The 16,844-nt window shown below is 46.1% G+C and overlaps 1 protein-coding gene across 2 annotated transcripts in view; it reads left to right on the top strand.

Annotated features, from left to right (window-relative positions):
• Nucleotides 1-14,029, top strand: part of LOC144177799 (serine/threonine-protein kinase BRSK2-like) — a 117,587-nt gene extending 103,558 nt beyond the window's left edge. For both annotated transcript variants that reach the window (XM_077705371.1, XM_077705370.1), the window contains exons 15-18: nt 1,403-1,451; nt 1,888-2,011; nt 4,746-4,944; nt 8,611-14,029. In XM_077705371.1, the coding sequence (XP_077561497.1) occupies nt 1,403-1,451; nt 1,888-2,011; nt 4,746-4,944; nt 8,611-8,996 (758 nt within the window). In that variant the 3' untranslated portion in view covers nt 8,997-14,029. The remainder of the gene's footprint in view (nt 1-1,402; nt 1,452-1,887; nt 2,012-4,745; nt 4,945-8,610) is intronic.
• Nucleotides 14,030-16,844: the final 2,815 nt, after the last annotated feature.

Raw genomic sequence — 16,844 nt, 5'->3', positions numbered from 1 at the left:
GAATCGGTTGTACGAACATGGGCTTATACCACAAAATGTCATGAAAGCGTGGTTCCAGCGAATGCTTGTTGGTTCGCGCGTACGTACGGATGTCATGAAGTTCCGGAGCTACAAGTCCATCCCGCTCAGTATACACCATCCGTGCAACACTCCTCAGCCCAACAGAACGACGGACAGCGTCCTAATTTCTTCACACAAAGCAGGCATTCACACTCTGCGATCTGCCTCATCCGTCACCAAGGATAGGACAGGCAAATTTTCATATTTTCTTTTCCGGTTGAATGGCGAACGCGCTCCCCCAAATTGGCAGAAACGTCAAGTAAACAGTTCAGAGTGGATGAACCACTGGATGGGGCATATTACCAGGTGATATCGTTGTTTGCTCAAGCCCTCGCAATGATTGAATCCGAAGTTTAATATTATGTTCACGTACAAAATGGTGCCCCTTTGAAGACCAGCCGGTTTTTTTTAATGGATCCCAAAAGCACCACACCTCCTACAAAAATTACGTTATATTTGTGGGACTCTAAGCTGGCACGGTATGCGCTTGCAACCTCATTACACCAGATTAACAAACGGGTAAAGGACTGTCACTATTTATGCTCGCAGTTATGCCGAAAAGAAACAGAGAAAATTACGCGAAACCTCCCATGTAGACTAAAATCTAAAAAGCAGCCTGCCGAATACGTCAAGAGACGTTGAAATAGAAGGCATACAAAATGTGCTACAAAATGACAAAATGAACTAAGAATTTGTGTGTGTGCTCGGCGCCTGCGTGATTCTAGTAACTTTGGCAGGGGCAGCTTTCTGTTTTGATAAGGGGGAGATTCGGGAACAGCACTCTTATTCTCACTGAAAGCGCACAATTTTTGCTTTATTATCGGGATTCACGCGTGGTGGGACGACTACTGTATGCATATTCGTATGGCAAGCTCTGTGCTAAACAATATAATGAACACCAAATGTTGCTGACTGATTACGATGAAATCGTGAACCCGACCGTTGATAATAACTAAGGATAATGTCTTTTTGACACCAAGATTTTATATGTGCTGCTTTAATAAACATGTTTACACAGTTCTTGAAATCCTGTTCTCCAGACGAAAATCGCAAGCTCTACTTGAGTCAAGTCACTCATTGCGGCTCTGTCCACTTTTAATGCCCAGAATTTACCTAGTGCATACTTTTAGCTGGAGAAAGCTGAAACCGTGCTCCTGCTTCATATATTCACGTTCTAAAAGCGCAACACTGGGGCAGAAAATACGCACTGGTTCAAATCTCATAAATACTGCGAAGTTGTAATTTCTAGTAATTGAATTCTGCATTATGTGCATTTTTGGGTGGACTTCATGTATCGCCTACGCTTATAAAATGAATAAGTCATATCTTCGTTTATTTGCAGTTCCATCCGCTTCCGATGAAGTCAGCCTGACGCCCGATTCATCTCCAGAGTAAGTTTTGCCCACAATGCATTTTGACAAAGTCGCAGTTGCCGCACATGTAACAAATGCTGCGCAGATAATACCCCAAGACAATCCTACGCCTACAATTAGTTCGATGCCTGTTTACTCACACCACATGCAACGTCCATGTAGTAAAGTTATCGTCAAACGTGCAGTTACCTGCATAGGATGACACATCACATCTCGGATGACGTCTTAAAAAAATTCAGTCGTAAGACACACTTGGACACTATAGGCACGCCTGAGTTAAATGATGAATCAAGGCGCGTGGTAAGCGATAAGCCATGCTCTGCATCGCATTACACTTCGCTACTATTTGAGTAACTTCATGTCGCGGCGTCCCTAATTGCACTCACTCACATTGGGCCATTTCTGCACGATTTCACGCTCTAACAGAGGACTCCGAATGTTCTTTCCTTTCCAGACTGTCAAAACGATCCTGGTTCGGAGGACTTATGGCCAACGAGAGAGAAGAGAGCCACGTGATACTCGTCAAGGACCGTCCTTTGAGTTCTGTCAAGGCTGACCTCATCCACGCCTTCTTGTCGGTAGGCTTGCACGCAGAATTTGCTTGCAGTTTCGATACTTACTGGAGGTAAAAATAGACTCTCAACTCACACAAGTGGAACATACAATGAGAGACCGCCCTACAACAACAGACACCTATTATAAAACAATGTTTTCTTTCGTTAGTTTATTTTACTGTAATGAACAGAATGTTGGGCCAGATCGCGCAGAGAGTCATGAGCCGCCCTACTGCTTAACTCTTAACGAACAGACGAATTATATTCAAAAGAGGATACAAACGATCAGGAACTGGAAGAAGGAAATATTATTTACATAAAAACCACAAGACTAAAGAGAAACCGGTTCTACTTCTGGTCGCTGTAGCGGGAAATGTACGAGCTGAGCCGAGGCGGACTGTTGGATACGGTGAGTCGATGGAGCAGAGACAATCACAAACGTATGAGATGTCAATGTCTTTTTTTTTGTAAATGAATATTTCTCTACAATTTCGCATCAGTTCCAGCAACCGAGAAAAACCTCGTAACAGTCGATAGTCTATTGCTTCTCTTTCGGAAGCAGTCACGCCTAATATGAGCATACAGCTTCAAAAATGTTGAATCTGTCCTTATTTCCTGCTCTCCTGCTGACGAACCACAACAATACTGTTGAAGCATTTCTATAACCTAGAAAATTTCCTATTTTGAAAATAAACTGTAGGTATGATTGCTGTCCGGAGCGTATAAATCTCTGCACGAATTGTAGGTGTGGCCACGCGGAAAGACGAGTACGTCCGCATTAGGAGCAAGAAGTTAAAAGTCAAGTTGAACTTGCTGATTTCCTGAAGCCAAGAGTTGTTGCGAGCTATCGCAAGTCTTACATCTCTTTTAAACGACTTACGTATATTAAAAATGTCGCCTCTCGCATTGACTGACTCCACATCGGTAAATATGATTTACAGGTTACCAGCCCTATTTAATTAAACTGGATGACTATATTCAGGGGCATTTCATGGCTTCTATTCTAGGCCGCAGTGGAACATGCAGGCCTGAGCCGAGTGTACTTTGCTTCGATTTCATGAGCTAGTTTTGCACTGTGTTAGCACTTCCCTATTCAACCTAATGCGGCTGTAAACGAACGAAGTAACCGCGTTGAAGCTGCCGAACAACGATGCCACAGAGAGCAAGAAACTTTAAGGAGACTGATTTTTTTCGTGTTCACGTAATCGGGTACAATCGACGACAAGATATTCATTGTGACAAAACGAATGCACCTTGACAGAGCAAGAGCTCCACTGCAGCGTCAAAAAACTGTGAAAACATCTCCCATTGTGTCATATGTTAGCGTTTCCTTTGCATTTCGCTATCATTGTGTTCACTGAGTTTGGCAGCTTGGAATTTTTATGCCAGCCGTCGCATTTCTCTAGAGCGTTACGTTGTGGGAACTCTTCAGACGTTGCACTGAGATGTGAAGGACTTCATGAATCATAACGGTAGTCCTTAACCGGAATTTACCTTTGGAATTTAACAGCCATTTTTATCACTCAGCCTAATCGTGGTAATGCTGCACGTTTTAAAGGAACCCTGCTACTCTTTTCTAACGTTTTTTAAATCTTATCATGCTTTCAGAACGTAGTCACCCAACACACCCAGTACTTAGATTAGGGGGTCGCAAAGTATACGTCAGCCAAAAATTACTGCTCCATGCCCATCAGATATAGTAGCTCAAAAGATTTTTCTCTCTTTCCTGGTGTTGACGTTCTTCGACGGCCCGAATTATGTCACTGAGGCCATGTAGCGGCTGTTGGCAGTTTTCCTGCAGTTGCAGCAATGAACGCTTTTCGATAGCAACTTTAAAAATAAAGCTACAAAAACAAAGCAGAAACGGAAGACGTACCTGAGGTGACGAGCACATCACGGAGTGCCGCTCCGTGCTGGGGATAACTGTAGCTTTGCACTGCTTTGAGACGGGAAGGAAAGAGTGAAAGCGTTTATCAAAAGTGTTGCACGGTCCCTTTAAGCTCAAATGGCTCTACTATGTAGCTTCGGCGCATTTAAACACGGATTTATTTCCTTCAGGGCTTCAAGCTGTTCGGGTGCCTAAAAACGGTAATGCGAAAGTAATAAGCGTAGCCGGCGATTACTAGAGACATGCCGGAAAACGTTACCCTGTACACAAAATAGAAACCAGAGTCATGCCGGGCAACTTCGAGTATCGGCAGCGCAAGTCGCACCTCACCCTAGCATCACAAAGTTTTGGCGGCAATCAGTTAGCTTATACACGGATACTACGCTGCGGGTTCTTGCTCAGAACTGCATGCAAACAAGAATGCTACCATCGAGCTCTGCCACCACGATCGTATGCTGTTCACCATTCTGGGCGTTGCACTTGTACGGAGTAGTAAGTCCCCATCTTCCTGGAATAGTGGCCATATGCTTAGGCACGCTTTTAGAAATGGTTTTAGTTACGTTTTATCTCTGGCTATGGGGCATGTCTTGTTTCCCTCATGACTTGGTGCCTTCGTGCGTCTATTGCCTCAACTTCATCTATTTCCATCGGGCTGCAGTGCTTTCCAGATACTAATTAAAGATTATGGAAAGAACTGCAGGTGTCGTTATAATATCAATTGGTCCCTCCATGTTGGGGTCACTGTAGTTTGGTAGCTCTACTGGTGGCGAGTCGCTAGCCAGCTGATTTCGAAGAGATGCTGCAACCAGCCGCTGCGAAGCCAAGCTGTTTCTTACACGATGCGTCCATCTGCCCTCTCCTCGATTTCAGATTGCCGACCTGAGCCACAGCGTAGTGTCGCCAATGTCCTTCCGCGTGGAGTACAAGCGGCCAGGAAGCACCACCATGTTCCAGAGAAATGTCCGCTTCCACGTAGACATCAGCATCGTGGGAGACGGAAGCCCCAACGGAGGTGCCTCGCACGACAGCAAGCCTTCGGTCTACTGCATCAGCTTCACTCTAATAGCGGGTACGTGTCCCATATAGTGCAAAGCCTGCCCGTAAAGGAAACAGGGAATATAGTAATAACCAACTCATAGCTACTTCATCAGGTTAAAGTCTGGGAGGCTTGTGCCTGGTCTCTTAAGCTTTTTATTCTTACTTGCGCTCATTTTTATGCTATAAGTACGTTTAAATGAGTTTTTTCTCGCACCGACTTGGGCTTGAGCCCAATGGCGGAGTTTATTGTATGGCGATCACATTTTAGGTAGATAAACTGTGCGTTGACAAAGACAACGTCTACAGCAATCATGTCATAGATAATATTTCAGTTCTTTATGTCTTAAATGCAGCCAAACCACAGTACTACCCAGTGTAACAACATTGAGGGAACTTGCGGGGAAGCCGTGAACGCACCTGGTGGTTTCTCTTACTCCAAGCTTACACAAATTCACAAATCTTGGGTCTATACTCTCATAAAATAGGGAAATGAATAATTTTATAAGTGAACTACATGATGCAGGCGCAAATATTTTCTACAACATGGCTAGCGGTAGCTAATCTTTCTGCTGCTGCAGTAACTTGGTGTTAGCGTGTAAGTCAGAGGAAATATAAGGAATGCCTTGGAAACTAAACTCTTGGAGCGAAAAAGACTTCAAAAGATCTGAGTTCTTTCCACAGATGTCAAGATTATGTTCGTCTGGTATTTCGGCAGAAATTATACGTGTTCAGAGTACAGTTCAGCATAAGCAAGGACTGGCAGCCGTGGTCAACAAGTTTTGTTGAAGCGCGCGCAAAACTAAAATTCAAAGTACATATACGCATGCTGGTTTTATTAATAATATGTGCGGGACTAATCTAACATGCAAGGCGACTCAGGAATCGAAAAGAAACTCGAGGCGAGGAATACCTGGGGCAGTGAAAAGTTGAGGTCGATGGTATAGCCACGGAGACATGTGTGCAGCACGGCAAACCAAACAGGAACTGAGAAACCAGCAACTGTCGCGAGAACTGTCCCCACCCGCTAACACTGGTCGTTCCTCCATCAGCAAGTAGAACACTACGCGATGTCATTGGTGCGAGGACCTTTTGTAGACGACGGCGAACTCCGGAACCGAAAGCTAATGTACTGACGCTAGCAATTATTGCCATATCTGTTGTACCATCAACATAGATGTTCTCTAGACAACGTCATGTCGTCAGTTCCGTACGCCTTGTATGTAGAGTTTCGGAAGGCGAACGGGCATAACTGAGGCGATTGGCCGCGAATTAGGGGAGAGTACGACCGTAGGCGGCGAAGTGACGGCGAGCGACTGAATCGAGTGCGTGGGTCTTCGGCGAGATGGTGCGGCCGCTCATGATTGGGAGAGAACTGCCGAGGCTTATACTCGGAGTAGCTGTAAGCAGATATATATACTGGTGCGGCAGGAGGTGAAGCAGCAGTTCACACCGTAGGTGGCACGTGGCCAGCGCCAGACTAGTTGAAACACACTGGCCATCCAATGTGCCTATGCGACACTGTGACCGCACACTCTAACGGCGTGCGGGATGCATGTGCCGGCCAGTGCCCCAAAAAACTAATCAGACGATTAAATTTCGGCGGTTGATGACAATAACAGGCGGCAGACCCATCGTGGAAAGTTTATGTTTCACGATGGCTTGAACGACAGAGACAAAAGGAACGCTTGTATTACGCCACGGGCTTACAGTCTCAAGCTCAGGTCGCATGATCTTCGCAGGTGTTCCGACCCTGCAATGTGACCGCTTGGATAAGACTGGTTCAGTAATATCGTCACACGACGAGGTCGGAGCATTATTTGGTAGTCTTGCGAAATATTGGTCACCCGGACGGCTTCCGTGACTTGCTCGAAGTGGCAACATTCGGCAGTGGCCACCCGATGGCAACGCAGCTTCTATGTAGAGATAAAAGGCGTCGCCTTCGGAGCTTCCCAGCCCGTTTCCTACATTATCGGGGTCGGACCCCCGGCTGTCAGTTCTGAGGCACAGCGCCAGAACGACCTAAATATACGAAACCTGACTCAGTGGCTCTGCGGACGCGCGAAGATCGGAAGCCCTTTCTTGGCTGCCTGCTAGCGATCAGTCTGCCTGTACTTACCTATAAGGTTCTGCTTGCATGTGTCCCAGCTCCTGATATCACCTTCATGTCTCTCGCACCGTTCTTCTGCAACGCGTTTCACAGAAAGGTGTCGTTCGCGGGCGTGAGCGTCAGTCCCATGTGTTGTGGCTCATATATGCAAGGTTATGCACACGTAACGCCCATTATAACCCATGTCGCTATGCTGCCTGGTTAAATAGCAATAACTTCATCGGATACCTGTGAGGCTAAACGAGACAGGTGCAACAATATTTGGAAGGCTCTCTGGGTCTGAGACAACAGAACGAAGAACGAAGAACTTAACACAACAAAAAACGAAGTTTCATCATAGAAAGCTCCCCATTTCTTATCTACGCCCCTTTTTTTAGTGTGAGCCCCATAATTGTCCAGTTCCAACTAAATGCGTTTTCTATACACTGTCTTGTCATGTACGCCTCGAAAACATTGAGAACATAGCGAGAAAGCGGGACCTTGTTTTACAACTCCTCGACTCCCTGGTGCCCAGACATTGCCGCGCTTTCTACACCTGTACGTGATTATCATTGTGGTATACCAGTCACCAGTCCAGGATCTGGCGACCCAGGATCTGGCGAGCCGAACCTTCCCAGTCAACCACAGAGGCAGTTGTCGTGCAGTTAGCCCAAATCGACTGATGAGGGTGATGAGCCTGGTGACTATACGCCTTGTAGGGCGAAGACTGGAGAACCGTTTATTTCGCCTCCTACCACAACCACACACATGAACCAAGGCTCTGCTGCTTAGTAAACACAAACTGGAAGAACTCTTCAAGGTATACCACAATGATGAGCACGCACAGGTGTAGAAAGCGCGGAAGAGTCTGGGGACGAGGGAGTTGAGGCGCCACAAAACAAGGTGCCGCTTTCTCGCTATGTCATCAATGTTTTTGAGACGTACATGACACAACAGTGTATAGGGAACGTATTTAGTTGCAACTGGACAATTATGGGGCTCACACTAAAAAAAGGGGCGTAGATAAGAAATGGGGAGCTTTCTATGATGAAACTTCGTTTTTTAGATCACTAGTATACTTTTTCTGCTTAGAAATCGAGTTTGGTAACAACTGGATAATTCGCGAAATTCAATTTGGCTTCCTTGGCAGTTTCATGTTTCGAACTACCTATTGCACAGGCATTTCAGCTACCGATACCATGAGTTTCATGCGCCTACTTTCTGATAATCGAACAATGCCGTACAGTGGCGTAGCCAGAAATATGTGTCGGAGGGTGTGATACGCCACCTGGAAAATAAAACAAATTAAGAGAAAGTAAGACTGCACCGGATGACCAAACAATATATGTTTTCCTGCATGCATAAATTTCGGGGGGTGTTCTCACACTGAACCCCCCCCCCCCCCGGCTACTCCCATGGTGCCTTATGTAGATATACAATGGAGCAGTGTAGATGCACCGAGCAAACGTGCTGGTTCTGAGACCTTGGATGTGCAAACATGCTTAGATCTGTACATACCCGCTTGCCTGTCATACTCTGCAGAGCACTTAATTTGACACCAGCAAGTGAGAATTCGTATGTCGTACTCACGGCGTCCGGCTCCCGTTGCAGGTCCAATACGGAGGTTCAAGCGCATCTGCGAGCACATACAAGCGCAGATCCTGGGCCGGCGGCCGGGCAGCCACTCCCCGCGCTTCAGCCGCCGGCCTCCCACCTCGGAGCTGAGCGACAGCTCCTCGTGCGGCTCTGAGTCGCTATCGCCTACTCAGGTGGCCGACGACCTCGCGCACGTGCTCACCGCCAGCGCACAGCCCATGGCACGCTGCAAGTCTGACCAGGACGCAGCGTGCGACATCTTCGAGCGTGAAGCCAAGGCGGCGGCCGCCGTTGCCGCCGCCGCCGCTGCCTGCCACCGTCGTGCTGTCATGGACGGCACGTCCATCGCCAATGGACGGCGGCTGAGCTACGACCTGAAGGGTTCCAGGGACAAAGTCTGACCTTCCGAGAGCACCTTGGCCCGTCGCTCGCTGGTAGGCCCGACGCTGCATCCATGTCCGCAGAAACAAAGTCGTTGCCTGAATGACTGATGAACTCTGGCTTTCTCGACGGCGCACGCTTGCCGTGAAAGGCAAACTTGCGCGAGCTTTCGCCACCTGTGGTCGTCGATATAACGGTACAATGCTGCTCGCAGTGTTTTCGGCTCATTAGATACCAGTACATACCATACGTCAAAACAGCAAAACAGGGCTTTCTTTGCTGTTCCGTTCCACTGGATGCTTTTTATTCTGCCATGAAACTCGCTATTCGTAATGCTGTGCCGTTTATTTCCAATCGCATAGCACACTGTTAGCTGTCATTTCAAGAGAAACAAAGACATCCGAGTTTTTTTATGCAGTGACTAGTGACATGTTACCTTTTCCTCTGGCTTCTGTTCGGTACCATGCCACATGCGACAGTTCTTCTCATACGCTTTTCTTTGTGAACTGACGGTTGTAGTAGCCCATTTATTTCGTTTGTCTTCTTTTTCGTGGAAAGAGGGAAGGCGCAGTGGGAGCAGCAATGTGTAACCGTTCTTCAGTGGGTTGGCTTCAACGAAAAACTGACACTGGTCTTCGGGCGAACTAGATCTCCTACTTAGTACATTCACATAACAAGAATATATATATTTTGGGCTAGACATCTTTGGTGACCGGATCAGATTCGCTGGTGGCCTTCATTCTGCAGCAGCTTGCCATGTCGATGGCGTTCTAAATAAGGCTTCCGCTGAACCTGACGAGGTCATCGAAGATAATGGGCCGAAGGAGTGTCTAAAGTTTTTTGTAACGATTGAATGAAACGTGTCGTAGCAGCGTGAATGGCACCTGGGTGCGAGGATAAATAGTTGATGTGTCCATGGTCGCGTCACTTTTGCTAGATATTTCTTCCAAATGAAAAAAAGAACATGATACTCTCCCGTTTATTAAATAAGCTCCCGAAAAATTTAGAAGGACTGGAAGGTGTGCAGTTATGAGTGTTCTCATTCACCAGGTTCCGAATCTACCTATGAATGAGATATTACGATAATTCAATTCTACTCTCTAACTATGCATGATCGCCTCAACGCTGAAGAGCGTTGGCAAGCGGGCTGATTGCATGGAGACATCTTCACCGTGGCTCAGATATCATGGTGAATTATTTTTACCTGTTCCTTTAAGACCACGTCATTTTCTTGGTTTCGCTAAACGGAAACGTTATGTCTCGCCGGGCATGTGCAAGAAAGTACTTACTTGTTAAGAGCTTATAAATAATGTAATGCGACGGCTAGTACACTGTAATACACTTGCATAAAATTGTCGAACTACTAAACGAATGTTCGCTCACGATATCTCCAAAAACAGACCGCAAGCGAAGCAGTGCTATGTTGTGAACGTACGGTCAATACCTCTTCATGGAAACAAGTAACACTCCCCCCACTTTGATGTCGTGAACATCTTGAAATCGTTCAGCGTTCGGTCTCATGAAAGTGAGAGTTCAAAGCTTGCTATCCGCATCGCCGATCTATGTAGCATAATAATCATCATTGTTGCTGGAATATTCTTCATGGTTCATGGCGCATTGCCGTTGTACTTAAGAGTTTGACGCCACGATAAGAACAAAAGCGACAAGTCTGGTAGAAATCGTCCAAACATAACAAGCGCGCACTTGATGAGTTTATTTAGCTGAAGTGTGCGGCACACAATAATTCCAAGCTCTGGGCAGCCTTCAAAGAAACGTCTGTAAAGTATATATTACATTTAAAACATCATTGCGTCAAATGAAAACCAGTTATTTCTAAAATAAAATATGCTCTCAAAAGACTCGGCTACACGGTCGCAGCGGGTAGATTTGGTCACAGGCGTCGGCAGGGGGTGCAAAAGGGGCACTGAACACTGTCCTTTCGCACCCTCCCTCTCCTCCCGCGATGCAATGGCTTTTCCCCCGTCAAGACAAAATCCTGCCGACGCCCATAGATGTGGTGATCGCTCGTTATATCCAGGGATCTAAGAATTAGACATCTTTAATATGGCCAGCTTCAGGTTATCCACGCGTAGGTAACTTGCGTAGGTTTTTGTTTAGCTTTCTCTCGGTAAAACAAATATCGCAGTCTTCAGCTGGGGGCGGTAGCGGCCCTAGGAGTTTTACTGCATGTTTACCTTCACCAGTGCTATTTCTGAGAGTACGTTGTAATACGCTCAACGCAAACGTGTCTGTGTGAGCAGCATTTAGACACATAAAAAAATGAAGATGTTAAGCATAGCGTTGAAATTTACTTAATTGCTGTGCGCGCACACTCGTTTCGACTACTTCTGTCCTTCTTCCTCAGCGACGAGTCAGAGGCGCCTGACGAACATCAAAACTTCTTACGTACCCCTTCATGGAAGCATAACATCTACCCTTATGGTGGGAGATAACAACCAGTTGAACGAAATTCGTATCCAAACATATCTTCGCGAACCAGTCGAGCATAATTATCAGCACATGGCTGTTTAAAACATTGCACGTGTTCATTTCTATCCAGAATTTGTGACACGAAAAAGTTACAGGCGCTGTACATTCGCGTCGCTAGAATCTAGAATCGCAACACTTTTGAAAGTTGATTTTTAGATTTGCCTCTAAGCCTTGGTGGTATTTTGTAGTGCGTGCAAATGTGAGGTTATTGAGTTGGATGTAAATGTAGTGTCGCAAGCGATCCGTGGTCGTTCTTGGATTAACACTTTGTAGCGCGTTCTGTTCCCGTTCTGCGGAATGTTGTGGCTAAACAAAGTGAAAGCACACCGACAGATTGCGACAGGCATTGCGGAATGGAACTGCCCGTACTGTTCATGTGCAGCCGAAGAACACGATCCTGTGACCGTATAAAGGGCATGTATCTTCAACAACTAACCTAAACCGAAGGAAACAGTAAATTGAATTGTTTTTGTATATAACGCCTGTGTATATATTTGTGTACAAAGCTTAGCGAACAGCGAAATGAGTTTGATTATTGTGATGCGAAGGGGCCTTTTCACAAAAGGCAGTGAAGTTTTGCATTTGTTGCTGTTGTTTCGTTCGTGCATAGTCCGAGATAAAAAAAAGGTCCTTAATGCACGGCAGTTCGTTTTTCCAAGCACGTTTTGTGACTTTGCGGAGAACAACGTTTGGTGAAAAGTGTTATGTTTGGGCTTTGCAGGCGACAGTGACATTTGGTCTGTGCAATATGTTTCCAACCTCCTCGTGTGCGAGTTACATGTACGTGTTAAGAAAATGTGTGAGCAAAACTCCGAACCCTGCTTCATGATGCCGCCGTTCTCTTGCAGCACAGTGCGGCGGTTTCGGCGTTTGAATGCAAAAGTGCAGCTTATGACCCTGCCAATTTAGTAACACCAGCACTTTTTTGGCAGCCGAAATTGTCCTAACAGTAAACCTGTAAACGTGGGATTACAAAGGGCGAGAACACATACTTCAAAGCTGCTTCAATCATGCATAATAAGGCACATCTTTTTGTTGCGCATACGACGGCTGAACCTAAGATCACTAGCTTTCGAACTGCAACTTTTCTGTTATTCTGACATCTTTCTCCCCTACCATAAGAAAAGGTGACATTAGGGGCCTTGAGACATACATGCTTCTTAAAGATAAGATGAAATTAGAATACGATTCATCTAAGAGATAGTCACGCCTGAATGGCAGTCATGTGAGTTTCAACACAAATTTTAATCAATGTATTTAGATAATTGGGAGAAGAGATGAAAGAGCGGTCACTCACTAACCCCTTTCTCGCAATGCCCCTGCGACATCACAGCGACAGTTTGGTCGCTAATAAGAGCTGTCGCCAATAAACATGACTGTGCGATGGTAATAGTACCTTTTTTTTATTTTGTTTGATCACAGCGATCGAATGCTAGCAGGGGTTAACATATTGATTACCTTTTGGCACCTCACCAATGACGTAAGGTCTCACGCGGTGTTGCGGGAAATTTACATCATTGCCAATATCTCTGACTGACTTTTTTCTTTTTTTGACGAAGACAATGTTGTTTGCGGCCTCAATGGTGTTGGGCGAGTGACAAAATGATAGTTCTTTCAAATAAATAAGTATGTGCGTTGTTTTCATCCTCCCTTTAAGCAGCTTGTTTGTTCTGTACATGTTATGGATGATTTAGTGACAGGTATTCTGGCGGCAAATCCGAAATATCAGGGCATTGTCGACGTCCTTATTAAATCGAATTCTCTTTTCTAATATTTCGCTATTACCTGCTGCCATCCTACTTCCTACAACTTGTAATGGAATCTCGATTTTTAATAATATGTGCAGAAAAATCTCTTCGTAATCATGATTTCACTGATACTAAAATTGCCTGGTACAAAGCAGACGATCAAGTCAGGTGAAGCTTCTTTTTAGGTTGCCGATTGCAAAAAAAAAAAGCTTGTTTTCAACCGCGCAGCCAATAACAATGTAATTCAGCGGCTAGCTCATTAGCCGAGAATGACGGCTCGAATTGTGCGTGTGTGGGCGTTGTGTCTGACAGCTTCGTATATTTCTTATTTTGTATTTATTTGCAGTCCAAAATCCTCGACATCATGTGTGTCGTCAGTTACAAGACCAAGCTTCATTATAACTTTGTTGGCTTGTTTGGGAACACGAAATGCTGCATTTTTCGTGCTTCTTTGCCTTTGGCCTAGGTGCACACACAAGCCCAACAGTGATGGACTAGAAACACAGTGATGGTGTGGAGCAGTGTGTCGCTCCTTGTGTGCGGAAGACCGCTTGTCTAGGGTGTCTTTTCTTCAGGATTTAATCTCCTTTGTTTCTTTAGGAAGCCTTAAAGAAGTGTAGATGTAGTCCGCCAACCGCAGCTGTAATCTATGCTCGTTCGCGCTCCGTCAGTGATTTTTTTCGCGAGCATATTTAGCCGAAACAAGCGGAGTTCTGTCTTCTCATCTGTGTTGTTGCTCGAAAACTGAAACATTGCACTGAAGGTTGTATACTAGGTATACGAGTGTTTCTTATTAAACATGTACATAAAGCTTATCGTGTCACTGGTCCTTATCGGTGCCTTCAGTTCATCCCTACCCTTCCTCCCGTTGCTTCACAACAATGTTGTCACGTGCTATTGATTAGCGGCGCCGAGAAGCGACAGTGACGACGAAAGAGCGTGGTAAGTCAGCGCCTTGCACGCATGCAATAATAAAACATTGATGAGCGACTACGGCGACAACGGAGCAATATGCACGATTTTGCTGTAACCATTGCAGGATCGGGCGCTTGCTTCTGAAACACGGAGCTTACTCTTACAAATAAAGCTGCTGCAGCCTAGCATTCATTTTTGAAATGAAGGAAAGGCAGTTATATACCTATTCGTTTTACATAATCAGGGTAAAGCTCAAAATGTGCAGGTTATACTCGTAGTTCTACCGGTGTTTTGCGCTGTTTTTCTCAGGAGAAACATTGGTTCGAAACTGCCGTATCCGTTGCAGCATCTTCCTCATGCGCTCACTGACGTGGCAGTGACGACACACTAGCAAACAATTGAGGCCCCGATAATAGTGAACGGAGATACTCGGAGCCCCCAACTGAGCACCAAAACAGCCCTCGTATTATGATTAACCGAAGTATACAAGCAGCCGGCAATAATCATCGAGGAGTACAACAAGCGGCCTTAACGTGCAGGTTTCGCAGCGTTTATCATTATTGCCACCATCGTCATCTACATCAGCCTATTTATGGGCTATGCAGGATAAAACCTCTCATGTTTCCAACAGCTCACATATACGTGGTTTCAATCGCTCCTACCCTACAATGTTCGAATCTATTCTTTGCCACCGTGTTTGCTTAAACATTGCTAGCTTGGACAAAACTGGCCTACTCACCGCAAAAGGGGGGATGCGTTTATTACCAGACGAGCCGGCAATGCGAGACACTGGAAGCGCGGCAGTAGAATGTTTTTGGCTGCTCACGTATATGGAAAGAGATGACGCAACAACTCAATGGTGTATTACAAGCTAGTTAGTGAATATGACGCAACAACTCAATGGTGTGTTACAAGCTAGTTAGTGACACTGGCGCATACACCCGTTCGCAGCCAATGGGAACTTTAGACCGGTACATCGCACGTTTTCTGCCAACGGTAACTTTCGTGAGAAGTTCCCGCGGCTACACGCAGCCGCTGGAAGTTTTTTCGACAGCTACAAGGGCCAATGGGTATTTTTCGGACAGGTTCTGGCCATGGGATCCGGGGGGGCTGGGGGGGGGGCGCTTTTATCGCCAACTGAGCCAAGTACTGCGTGAAGGATGCTCACGCATTAGTTACAATGTGGAAGGACAAAATTCAGTTCAGGTGTGGAGCTACAGTTGTGATGAAACTGAATCCTCATATTCAACATCACAGTCTATTTAAAGGGACACTGAAGTGATATGTAAACATTGCGGGATTACTAGCGCAAATTGTAGTCCGGAGTCCCCAGGCCATGTTTCGACCACTCTAGGCGCGTTTACGCGATTTTATTTAGTAGAAAAACTAATTCGAAAATGCTGTCCTCCTCTCTTTACGCTCGCCCATTTTCTGCGGCGTTTTCGTGTGACGTCAGGAGGGGATGAGCTGGCAATTGGCTGCGCCACGGCTGCGCTACTGCACGGCTCCCCGGCCGACAGAGTCAGTCGGCCCAGCGTTTCGTCCGCCGGCCGCCGGCAGGTCGTCGCAATCAAGGAGGTTAAAAAAAAATTGCTTGGTCGCAATTCGTTCGCTTAGTTGAAACGAAGCCAGGACACGTTTGTGAATGGAAGAATGTGCCTTTCTTTACTTGGTTTGTTTGTACACTGTATCTAGCTCCAAGTCAAGTTCGCTTGACACAAGTGCTGCACAAGCGCACATGCGACGCTTCGCTGACTGGTACGCCAGTAGGAAAATATAAGGCCTCTTGAAGGCGGGAGAAGAGTCAGCGAAGTCAATATAGTTACTAAGGAAATAAAATCAACTGATATTTTTACCGTACAGTGTAAAACTAGGGCGCGGGAAGCACTTTTTTGCGCTGGGCGAACAAGCACAGCGGTCAGCAGCACGACTACGCATCTGCGAACGCTTTTCCGTCTACGAAATGCAATTGCTAGACGTGAGCTACTGTGGAAACTCGGGCGACGCTTACTGCACGATCGCAGTACAACAAATAGTCACCTAAGCTGCTTGAAATGCCAAAACTAAATAAAAGTGTAAACTGGTTGTACAATATATACCCTATATTAGCAAGACCTTTGCGTCCCGCTCCGTGGCTCAGTAGTCTGGGGCGCTGGGTATGTCACCGCAAATGTTTTGCAAGTCACGAGTTCGAATCCCCGCGGGTACGTGCTTTTTTTTTTGTAAGTTAACTTTTTTGTTTTCCGCCGATGTTTTCTATATTGAGTTCACCTTTTTTTGGGCCGCAACGTTCATGGCTACACGAACTAGTTCACAAAACGCGCGCAGGCAAGCACATGCATGGCGCGCTAGCGAGTTCTAGTTGGCGTGCTGTTGCCATAAGCACCGACTGCTTGCAGGCAGTGGGCACAGGCCAGAATGAACAGACCCTTGGCCTGGTGCGAACACGCTTTTTACGATACAGGCATGAGGGAGGCAAGCTCCAATTATGGGGGAAAAGCGCATGACATTTAGGCGTCTACGGGTACGCGGAGGGCGTTCATGCACTGCGTAGGTTTCGGCTAGTGAATGCTACGATTCCAAGCCGTCCTAGGAGGCTTATCTTTATGCATTTTTACAGCTGATAACATGGCAGAAGCGCGGTACGATGATTATTGAGTCATTGAGAATGCCCATCCAACAACGCCACCGGTTGTGTTTTACAGAACCGAAACC

The sequence above is a fragment of the Haemaphysalis longicornis genome, unplaced genomic scaffold (assembly GCF_048455015.1).
Source record: "Haemaphysalis longicornis isolate Haplotype H1 unplaced genomic scaffold, Haemaphysalis longicornis Haplotype H1 scaffold_31, whole genome shotgun sequence".
NCBI classification, from domain to species: domain Eukaryota; kingdom Metazoa; phylum Arthropoda; class Arachnida; order Ixodida; family Ixodidae; genus Haemaphysalis; species Haemaphysalis longicornis.
The sequence above is the reverse complement of the archived record's forward strand: the minus strand, read 5'-3'. Positions and strand labels throughout refer to the sequence as shown.